At 42.8% G+C, this 10,596-nt stretch overlaps 1 protein-coding gene across 1 annotated transcript; it reads left to right on the top strand.

Moving 5' to 3' along the window:
- Positions 1 to 888: 888 nt before the first annotated feature.
- On the top strand, positions 889 to 3,625 carry LOC107499816. The gene is made up of 2 exons (XM_036235080.1): positions 889 to 1,756; positions 2,706 to 3,625. Exons 1-2 carry the CDS (start codon positions 1,024 to 1,026, stop codon positions 2,828 to 2,830), a joined length of 858 nt encoding a protein of 285 aa, XP_036090973.1. The 5' UTR covers positions 889 to 1,023; the 3' UTR covers positions 2,831 to 3,625.
- Positions 3,626 to 10,596: the final 6,971 nt, after the last annotated feature.

The raw sequence follows: 10,596 nt of genomic DNA, 5'->3' as shown, positions 1-10,596 counted from the left end.
TGCGGGCGAGGTTCTCTGGTCCCGAGGAAAGGGGCCCGAGAAGTCGCCTGCAGACCCTAATAAAGCCTGTTTCAGACTTCGCTTTGGCTCAATCCCACCCTCATTCTCGTCTCCTCCTGCCGATCATTTGGTGCCGAAACCTGGGGGGGGCGGTTTTTAGCCGCCTTTCCCAGTGGCGGCTACCCTCCCCCAGACCAGGCTCGACTCATTCTCTCTGGACCCCGGCTGCTCTGCTGCTCGTGAGTAAGTTCTCTCCCCTGTCTGCCCTCTGCCTCCCCTTCCTCCTCGGGGAGCCTAGCCCTAGCCTCGGCCGCGCCTAGTGCTCCCCCACTGCCGGCCCTTCTGTTAGGGCCTCCGCCACCGGTCATCCTCAGAGACGTCTGAAACTGCCCGGCTTGGCTCCGTGGCTTTCGCCACTCTGATCCGGGGTATCAGGTTGGGACGGGGATGCTCCTCCCAGCCCCCCGACTCCAAGGGCGAGGCCAGATCCGTTAAGTCTGACAAAGGGAGAGACTGACCCTAAGACACCCCTGGGGTGCCTCCTGGCCAACTTCGTCCGCCTTAAAAAAGAAAAAAACTGCTCTTTCTCTCCCGAGTGGCCTGGCCACAATAGAACCTGCCCAATAGCTCCCACTAGCCTCCCACGGGCACATGTGACTAGCAAGTCCTTAACGATCTAGAAAATTTCTGTAAATTGAACTCAAAAGATTCCAAAGTTCCATATGTACAGGCTTTTTGGGATCTGCTCTCCCGTCCAGACCTTTGCCCCTCCTGCTCTGTCCTCCAAATCCCCCTGGCCTGCTCCCCCAACCGCTCACCCTGTTTCCCAAGTCCCACAGCCCCCCCCCCCGCCAACCCCCCCCCCCGCCTCCTCTTCACCCCCATCTCCCAAGCCGCCTATTGATCCTTCCCCGGAACACGACCTCCCCGAACTCCTCAGCTCTCCTCTGCCCTACCGCCTTCCCGAGCCCTCAGCTCCCACCGCCCCCCGATTCCTCATCACCACTTCTGCCCCAACCGCTGATGCCTCCTCGCTCTCTGTCCCCTCCTCACTCTCCCGTCGCTGCCCATACTCGATCTCATCCCCGTGAACCCGACTCCTCTACCGGCCACCTCTTCCGTCTCCGAGAGGTGGCCGGAGGAGATGGAGTAGTCAGGGTTCATGTTCCTTTCTCTACGATCTCTCCCAAATCGAAAAAAGCCTCGGTTCCTCTCATTTCATCTCCCAGTCTGCCCCTGATGTTAAAAAGAAACTCAAAAAGGCTGAAGATAGATGGTCCCGAGACCCCGATTCAGGATCTGGTAAAAATGGCATTTAAGGTATTCAACGCCCGAGAGGAAACGGCCGAGGCCGCCCGACAAGCGCGCCTCCAACAAAAGGTCCGCCTCCAAACCCAGGCCTTGGTTGCAGCCCTGCGGCCCGTGTGTGGGGGGCTACAGTCATCTGCAGCCTGCGGGACCCACCCTAAAGCTGTGCCGCCCGGTGCCTGCTTCAAGTGTGGCAAAGATGGCCACTGGCCTTGCCAATGCCCCAATCCTCGACCACCGACAAAGCCTTGCCCTCAGTGCGAGCAGCCGGGCCACTGGAAGTCTGACTGCCTGGGCTTCCCTCGGCCCTCGGTGCCTCCACACGGAGGGGCGGATGAAGGACAACACCCAGTTTTCGAGCTCCTATGCCTGGCCGAAGACCGAAGAGGCCTGGGTTCTGGCACTCCGGTCACCCTCGCGGAGCCCAGGGTCATGCTCCAGGTAGCGGGTAAGTCCATCACCTTTCTGGTGGATACGGGGGCTACCTATTCGGTCCTTCCCTCTCACTCGGGCCTTACTCTTCCTTCCCAGACCACTGTTGTTGGGGTTGACGGAACCCCCCTCTGACCCCAGCCAAACCCAACCCCTTTCTTGCTCCTATGAAGAGACCCCTTTCACCCACTCGTTCTTAGTCATGTCCTCCTGCCCCGTGCCTCTGCTAGGCCGCGATATCTTATCTAAACTCCATGCCACTATCTCTTTCAACCACGCGGCACCCTCCTTCCCGATGGTTCTCCACCCAACTTTATCTCCCGACCCTGCACTCCCTGTCGCTAACCTCCTTCCTGATGTAAACCCGTCTGTGGACTACAGACACCCCTACCATTGCCACTCACCATGAACCTGTATGTATCCAACTAAAAGACCCCACCTCCTTTCCCAGCCGTCCCCAGTTCCCAATCTCTAAGCAACACCTCCAGGGACTAAAACCTATCGTCACTCGCCTGCTGGCACGGAACCTCCTTGTCCCTACAAATTCCCCCTGTAATACCCCAATCCTCCCCATTAAAAAAACCCCCGGCCAGTACCGCCTGGTCCAAGACCTCCGTATCATTAACTCTGCAGTCGTCCCTCTATCTCCGGTCGTTCCCAATCCGTATACCTCGCTCTCCCACATTCCCCCCGACACCTCTCATTTCTCTGCCTTCGACCTCAAAGACGCCTTCTTTACCATTCCCTTACACCCCGACTCTACGTTCCTCTTTGCCTTTACCTGGGAAGACCCTGACACACACGGAACTCAACAGCTCACCTGGACTGTCCTCCCCCAGGGCTTTCGCGACAGCCCACATCTTTTTGGCCAAGCCCTAGCCTCTGATTTAGTCACCTGTGACCTTTCACCTTCTGCTGTACTTCAATATGTCGATGATCTTCTTGTCTGCTCGCCTTCCCGTAAGGAATGCCTCCGAGCCTCCATCACACCCTCCCGACGGAAGCACGCCGTCTTCTTACCCGTTATTGCCAGAATGTCCCTAACGGCTTCACTTGTTGCCACGGGCCTCCGTGCCAGGGCCCTTGCTAACTCCATAACCCAAACCCGAGACCTCACCAACCGCCTCCAGCTCGCTATAGATGCCTCTGCAGAATCCCTTGCCTCTCTCCAGAGACAGATCACCTCGCTTGCCCAGGTAACCCTCCAAAACCGCCGGGCCCTAGACCTCCTTACAGCCGAAGAAGGGGGGACCTGCCTGTTCCTTAAGGAAGGGTGCTGATACTATGTCAATGAATCAAGTATAGTTGAAACCTGGGTAGCTGCTCTGCACAAACAGAGTGCAGAACTTCACCGACGGAAATTTGCTAATGACACCACTTCGTGGCGGTACTCCTCAATGTTTTCCCTTCTTGCTCCCCTCTCAGGACTCCTAATTTTAGTCTGCATCATCCTCCTGGTAGCCCCTTGTTTTATTCAATTTGTCAAAAACCGCATTAATGACATTTCTAAAAAAAACTTTCCACCAGATGCTCCTTCAGCCTCTTCACAACTACCAGCCCATCCCACAACCCTGGGACACTGAGTTCCTGACTCCTTAGGACCCCTCCCCACGCCACCCCCTCCCAGCAGGAAGCAGCCAGATGACATCAACGCTCCTTTTCCTATCTTAAGGAGTCGGGAATGTTCGGTTGCTCATGAGTGCCTTTACGCCAGCGGGAAGGTGGCTCAGTACCTAAGATGGCCGATGGCTCACGACCAAAGTTACAGCAGAGGCTTCCATGGCGGCAAGATCAGCCAAACAGAGAAGTCCCTGCCCTGGAACCCCACCGACGTCCTGGGCCAAAACCTTTAAAAACCGCGCCTATACCCCAGGCACGTGCGACTTCTCTGGCCCCTTCCCTCGGGACCAGTGAACCTCGCCCGCAGACCCCAATAAAGCCTGTTTCATACTTCGCTTTGGCTCAATCCCACCCTCATTCTCGTCTCCTCCGGCCGATCACAGCTATTATAAATAAAGTTGTGTTTAACACTCATGTACATGTCTTTCTGCACCAGTGTTCAAGAGTTTCTCTGGGATATATGTCTAGGAATGAATGAATATCATAGTAACGTGTATTTTCAACTTTACTAGATCTTTCCAAGTTATTCTCCACTTTGGAGATGACTCGATTTAAGCAGCTTACAGAAACCAGGCATAAGAGTTTCTGTTGCTCATTGTCAACATTTTGTATTGCTAGACTTTAATGTTTTTCTTAACTGTGCCCATTTATGGCTGCAAATGGTATTTTTTTTTTTTTTTGGTGGTTTTAATTTGTATTTATCTGATTGCTGTTAAAGTTGAACATGTTTTATATGTTTACGTGGTCATTTGGCTTCTTCTGTGATTTCATGTTTATTTCCTGTGTTTATTTTTCTGTCGGGTTTATCTTTTCACCACTGATCTGAGGAAGTTTTTTTTAACATACTCTGGATAGGCATTAAAAATATCTTCTTTCAAACATGGTTTGTATTTTCACACTCTTGGTGGTGTTTTGCAGTATCGATATTTTTCATCTTTATGCAGTCTAATTTATCAACATGCTCCCATCTAGCTGGTGCTCTTTGACTCATGGTTACAAAATATTTCTGTGTTGGTAAAGACTGAGATGCTATAACAAAGAGACCCCCAAAACATGGTAGTTTAAAGAAGAGAGACATTTATTTCTCACAAAACAGTCCCTAGATGAGTAGCCCTGATTGCTGTTGTGGCTTTGCTATATATAGGCATTCAGGGCCCCAGGTTCATGCCATCTTGCGGGTTTGCCATCCTCTCGGGCATATCACCCTCTTGTATAGTCAAAGCTGGGTCACTGCCATATTCAGATTCGAACCCGTAGGAAAGAGAAGGAGGCATACCTAATGTCAAGTCTCAGAGCTGCAAGTGGCAGCCATTATATCTGCTCACATCCCATGGTGAGAACTTAATTTTATTACCAGGGGAGGCTGGAAAGGGGCCCAGCTACACCACGATTGTCATGGAAGAATGGGAGAATGGGTTTTGTGGGCAAGGAGTAGTTTCTGTCACACTTTGCTCTACCCTGAGATCTTTATTTCATTTAAGTTTTATTTTCATTATAGTGGGGCTAGGCGTCTAATTTTATTGTTTTCTTGTGTCCTAGCACATTCGATGATAATCCATCCATTTCTTATTGCTTTGTAATGTGACCCATGTCTTATATCAACTTTCCTGTGTGCATAACTTGTCTTCTGGACTTATTCTGTTCTGTTCTTTTAACTATTTGTTTGTCCTTATACCTCTCCCCTGGGTTCTTAATAGTAGAACATTATTACAAGTATTACTTAGAAGGGTAGGCCCTAGACTTAACTTTTTCTCTTAAAAATAGTCTTGGTTCTTCTTGGTCCTTTGCTTTTATTTATAATTTTAAAATCAACTTGTCAAGTTTCATAAAGTACTTTATTAGAATTGCCTTGCACTTCTGGATTCATTTTGGCAGTCTTGTCATTTTTAACCTTTCTATTATAAAATATTACATATAGGAATCTACACTTTGGGTGTAAACAAAACCTATGTAACCATCACCCACGTCAAGAAACAGAATACAGCTAGAACTTCAGATGTCCCCTGTATATTCCTTACCAATCACAATTGTCCTCCTCCTCTGTAGAGGTGACCATTCTTAGGATTTTTTGTCGCTTTTCATTATAGTTTTACTGCCTCTGTATACAGCTTTAAATAAAAGTTTTCTTTGTTTTTAAGCTTTATATGAAAAGGATAATATAGTATGCATTTTTATAATTTGGATTTTTGGTTCAACATTATGTTTGGGTTGTTTCCCGTTGTTGGCAATTATTATACTGTTGCTATCAACATTTTGACACATACGTCCAAGGGCATAATCTCACTTATCTCTAAGGTGTGTACCTTCAAGGGGAACTGCTGGGTCCTGGCATGTGTCCATCTTCAGATTTATGAGATGCCATGCTGCTTTCCGAAGAGGTTATTGCTAACTGACTCCCTTTCCTACTCACCTTGAACGAGACGCCTCATCGTTTCACTTTCTTACCAACACTCAGGGTTGTTAGGTTTCATAATTTTTGCCAATTTGATGTGAGAAGTGGTATTTCATTGTGCTTTTAATATTCCATTTCCCTGACAAATAATGAGATTGAGCAATGTTTTATGTGCTTTTTGGTTACCTGTATAATTTCCCCCTCATTTGAAGTGCACGTTATCATCTTATGCTCATTTTTCTTTTGGGTCGTTTGCCTTAATCTAATTAATTTATAGGGATTCTTTGCGAATTCTGGATCCTTTCTTGGTCGTGTATATTGCAAACGCTTTTTTATAGTGTCTTTTGCAAGTGAAAATTTATTTTAGTGCATTCAAACTTATGGCTATCTTATTTTATGGTTAATGAATTTTTTATTTTATTTTATTTTATTTTTTTTATGTTTTAAGAGATTCTTTTCTACTCCAACTGAAAATTTGGAGTAGAAAATAGTAAAGATAGTCACTACTGTTCTCTTCTAAAAGCTTCTTGGTTTTGTTGGCAGTTATAATTAGTCACAGGGATGTAAAGTACAGCATAGGATTTATAGACAATAGAATTATAATAACTATATATGGTGCCAGGTCAGTACTAGAGTTATCGGCGAGATCACTTCATAAATTATATAAATGTCTAATTACTATGCCATACATCTGAAACTAATATAATACTTAATGTCAACTGTAATTTAAAAATAAAATAAAATTAAAAATAATAAAAGCTTCATGGTTTTGCCTTTCATTTTTCAGTCTTGATTTTTGAATGTGGTGTGAGAAAGGACCCCGTTTAATTTTTTTCTCTATGATTATCTAATGATCTCAACCCCGTTTATTGAAAAGCCTGTCCTTTCTTTCCTGATCTGAAATCTACCTGTATCATAAATCAAATGTCTGGTGAAGTCTCTGTTATGTACCAAAAGTCTGTTTAACTTGCTCTGTGACAATGCTAAACTTTTTCATTGCTATAGCTTTAAATACCTATCTTGATATAGAGTAAATCAAGTTCTTCTACATTTTTTCCCCAATAGTGTCTTTGCTATTATTCTCCCCTTGCACTACACTTGGGATTTTTATTGGGATTGCATTAAAGCTGCAAATCAACTTGGGAAAATTAACATCTTTAATAATAATCATTCTTTCAGTCTAAAAGTGTAGTACAACTCTGCATCTGCTTAGATCTTTTAAAAAATACTTTCAATAATGTTTTATGATGTTCTCCATGTAATTTTTCTCTGACACTTTGTTTAATCTAGGTATCTTTTAGAGTTTATTGCTATTGCATGTGCTATCTTTTAAAAATTATATTTTATACTCACTGATTTATTAGAATAATATTGATTCTACTATGTTCGTCTTATAGTCACAACCTCGTTAAAGCTTTTTACTAGTTCCAATCGTTTACCTGAAGATTCTTTTGGATTTTTTCTTCGGACAATCATATCCCATGTGGTTAAGGGTAGTATTGTTTCTTCCTTTCAAATCTTTACACCTTTAATCTTTTTGCTCATGCTGGTTATGACCTCTATCCAGTTCAGTGTTATATAGAAGTAGCAATAGTCATCACTTTCTTGATCCTAATGTAAAATGAGCATTTTTAATGTTTCACTATGAAGTATAAAGTTCGCTGCAGGTTTTGGTAAATGCACTTTATCAGCTTAAGGAAGTACATTGTGTGCCAAGTTGGCGAAGGGTTTATGGAATACTATGTTTTTCACACATATGTGATATATCTCATATGACACGTGTGACCTATATTATATATCATATAGTATATAGGTTAAAGGAGAAAAACCATACAACTTTAGTACACGAAAAAATATGATATATACATACACACACACACTATATCTGATAGTGTAGTGCAAAAGTTGTTCAGTTAGGAAGTGACCGAAGTGGATAGGTGAGAGATAATTGTGAGTTTGGCGGGTGCAGTGGAAATGGAAAAAGCCGTCAGTTTTAAGATATATTTTGGATTTGCTGCTGGAACGGATATGGGGTAGCAGTGGGAAGTAGATGGAGAATAAAGGGAAAGGAAAGACTCAGAGATGAGTCTCAGATTTCTGGTTTTAGATTAAAAAAAAAAAACTGTGGTAAGATATACATAACATAAAATTCACCATTTCAATTACTTTTAAGTGTACGTTTCAGTGGCAGTAAGTACATTCACATTGTCGTGCAACTATCACTACCCATCTCCAGAACTTTTTCATCATCCCAAACTGAAACTCAGTACTCGTTCAACAGTAACCCTCCGTCCCCTCATCCTTTTAACCACCATTTTATTTTCTGCCTCTATGAATTTGACTACTCTGGGTACCCCAGGTAAGTGGAATTAACATTTGTTCTTTTGTGACTGGTTTATTTCGCTTAGTATAATGTCTTCAAGTTTCATCTTTGTTGTAGCATGTGTCAGAATTCCCTTCATTTTTAAGGGTGAAAAATATTCCACTGTAGGTTTATAATATACCATATTTTCTTTCTCCATTAATCTGTTGATGGACAGTTCGGTTGCTTCTGCTTTTTGGTTAATGTGAATACTACCGCAATGAACATGGGCATGCAAATATCTCTTCAAGTACTTGTTTTCAATTCTTTTGGATATATAGCCTGATGTGGAACTGCTGGATCACATGATAATTCTATGTTTAATTTTTTGAAGAAATTCCGTACCACTTTCTACAGTGGCTGTACCATTTTACACTTCCACCAGCAATGCACAAGAGTTCCAATTTCTCCAAATCCTTGCCAACACTAATTTTTTATTTTTGATAATAGCCATCTTGATGGATTAGAAAATTGTGGTTTTGAATAGCATTTCCTTAATGATTAGGGATGTTGAGCATCTTTTCGTGTGCTAATTAGCCATTGTATATCTTTTTTGGAGACATGTTTATGTCTTTTGCCCATTTTTCAAGGAGCTCTTTACATACTCTGGATGTGAATCCCTTATCAGATATATGCTTTGCAAATATTTTCTCCCATTCCATAGGTTGTATTTTCACTCTGTTGATAGTGTCTTTTGATACACATTTTTAATTTTGATGAAGTTCAATTTATCTATTTTTTCTAGCTTTAGATTTTCTGTTAATGAATAGTAATTATCATTATTCCTCCTTTGCTCTAGCAGATGGAGGGAGACAAAAGTCATTCTATATAGATTTGGGCTTATTCAGTAGAGAAATGGTGAAGATAACCATGATTTATACAGTAATAAATATTCATTTACTATCTCTTGTATTCCAGACACTGCATGTAGCACCAGGGATATAAAGAAATATGGAGATTTCTTAGTGGGAAGACAACCAGAAAAAGATATTTTGAAGACAGTGCGGTGGCATGAAAGTACCATGTGTATATATACACACACATATACAACTGTGAATACTATGGACTATAGTTGTAGAATTGAGGAGGAAATGCTAAATGCCTTGAAAAGTCAGATACATCTTTATAGAGGAAGTATCTATAAGGAGAGTCGGAAGTGCTTGGCCAGAGGAGGTGGGGCGAGCAACCAGTAGAAGGAACAGCAAGTACAAATAATTATAGATATATATGGCCCAATTTATGAAAAGCAAATGATTTCCTGTGGCTAGAATATGGAGAAAATGATGAGAAGATACGGGAAATGCAGGAGGTAGCTAGGCTGGGGCCTGATTATGGAATTTTCAACGGTAGGATAAAGAATTTGGAATTTGATATTATAGGCAATGGGGGGTCATTAATTATAAATATATATATATATTTTCTAAAATAAGAATAATCCATGTTCATTATAAAACTTGGGAAAACCCGAATTAAAATGTAAACCACTGGGAACATCAAGTATTGTATGTAGGGAGAAGCGAACAACACACTTATATCACTATGCTTTGGAAAAACAATTCTGCTGACAGAGAGAGGGAAGAGACTGGAGGACAGAGGTTCAGAGGTTATGGCATTAATATCCATGATAGACGAAGGTCTGAACGAAGTAGCAGTGGGGATGGAGAGGTGGGGAAAGATCTGAGACATTCCTGGGGGGAAATCAACAAAGCCAAGTGATTGGATGTGATAGGAAGGATAGAGGAGAAAGCTTGCTTGACCCTAAGATTTCTAGTTTAAGAGAATGTAGTTGACCAGATTTGTTAGCTAGGATTTAGCAAACAGTTAAGTTCAGAGATAAGGGGAGATGGGAAGGCTAAAGTTTAAGGAGATGGTATTTATAGAAATACCACCCATACAAAAGTCTTGAGTCAGGAACCCAAAGTCAGAAGTTTTCTTTAGGATTCTGGAGCTTGGGTTTTCTCTGCTTATGGGTTACACTGAACTCTAAAAACTGCCCAGGTACTTGGGCACCCAAAGGTTAATTAGGTAATTCTAAGGCAATGAATATACAAACTCTTCCTTCCATTGTTAATGAGAAGTGGATCACTAAACTATTAAAAACATGTATTTGCTAAATCTTGTTGGATATATTGGGGCTTATTCTCTGATTTTGTTTATTGGTATATATATTGATATTTTTCATAATACGTTTTAAAAAATTGTAGAGAACACAGTCGAGTGTAAGGTCATATCGTTAACTATTCATTTTTCAAGCATTTATCAAGTGTCAATTATGCGTCAGATACTCTGCTAGTGCACAAGGGGAATATAGAGATATATAAGGCACATGTAAGTGCTTTCAGAATGGTAAAAAATAGTGTGCACAATGACTTAAGAGCTGGGAGGGACTCCTGATTGTTGTGACCTGCAATCGGTGAGGACACAGGGTAGAGAGTATAAATTTCTAATGGGCCCAGATGGAAGCTCTGAAACAATAATGCAG

Source organism: Rousettus aegyptiacus, unplaced genomic scaffold, assembly GCF_014176215.1.
Source record: "Rousettus aegyptiacus isolate mRouAeg1 unplaced genomic scaffold, mRouAeg1.p scaffold_m13_p_17, whole genome shotgun sequence".
In the NCBI taxonomy this organism is placed as follows: Eukaryota; Metazoa; Chordata; class Mammalia; order Chiroptera; family Pteropodidae; genus Rousettus; species Rousettus aegyptiacus.
This window is presented reverse-complemented; position numbering and strand designations above follow the sequence as displayed.

Coding starts and splice junctions, on each gene's coding strand:
- LOC107499816 (XM_036235080.1), top strand. CDS start 1,024: ATGCCTCCTCGCTCTCTGTCCCCTCCTCACTCTCCCGTCGCTGCCCAT. Junction 1,757..2,705: donor GGTCATGCTCCAGGTAGCGG/GTAAGTCCATCA, acceptor CCTTCCCGTAAG/GAATGCCTCCGAGCCTCCAT.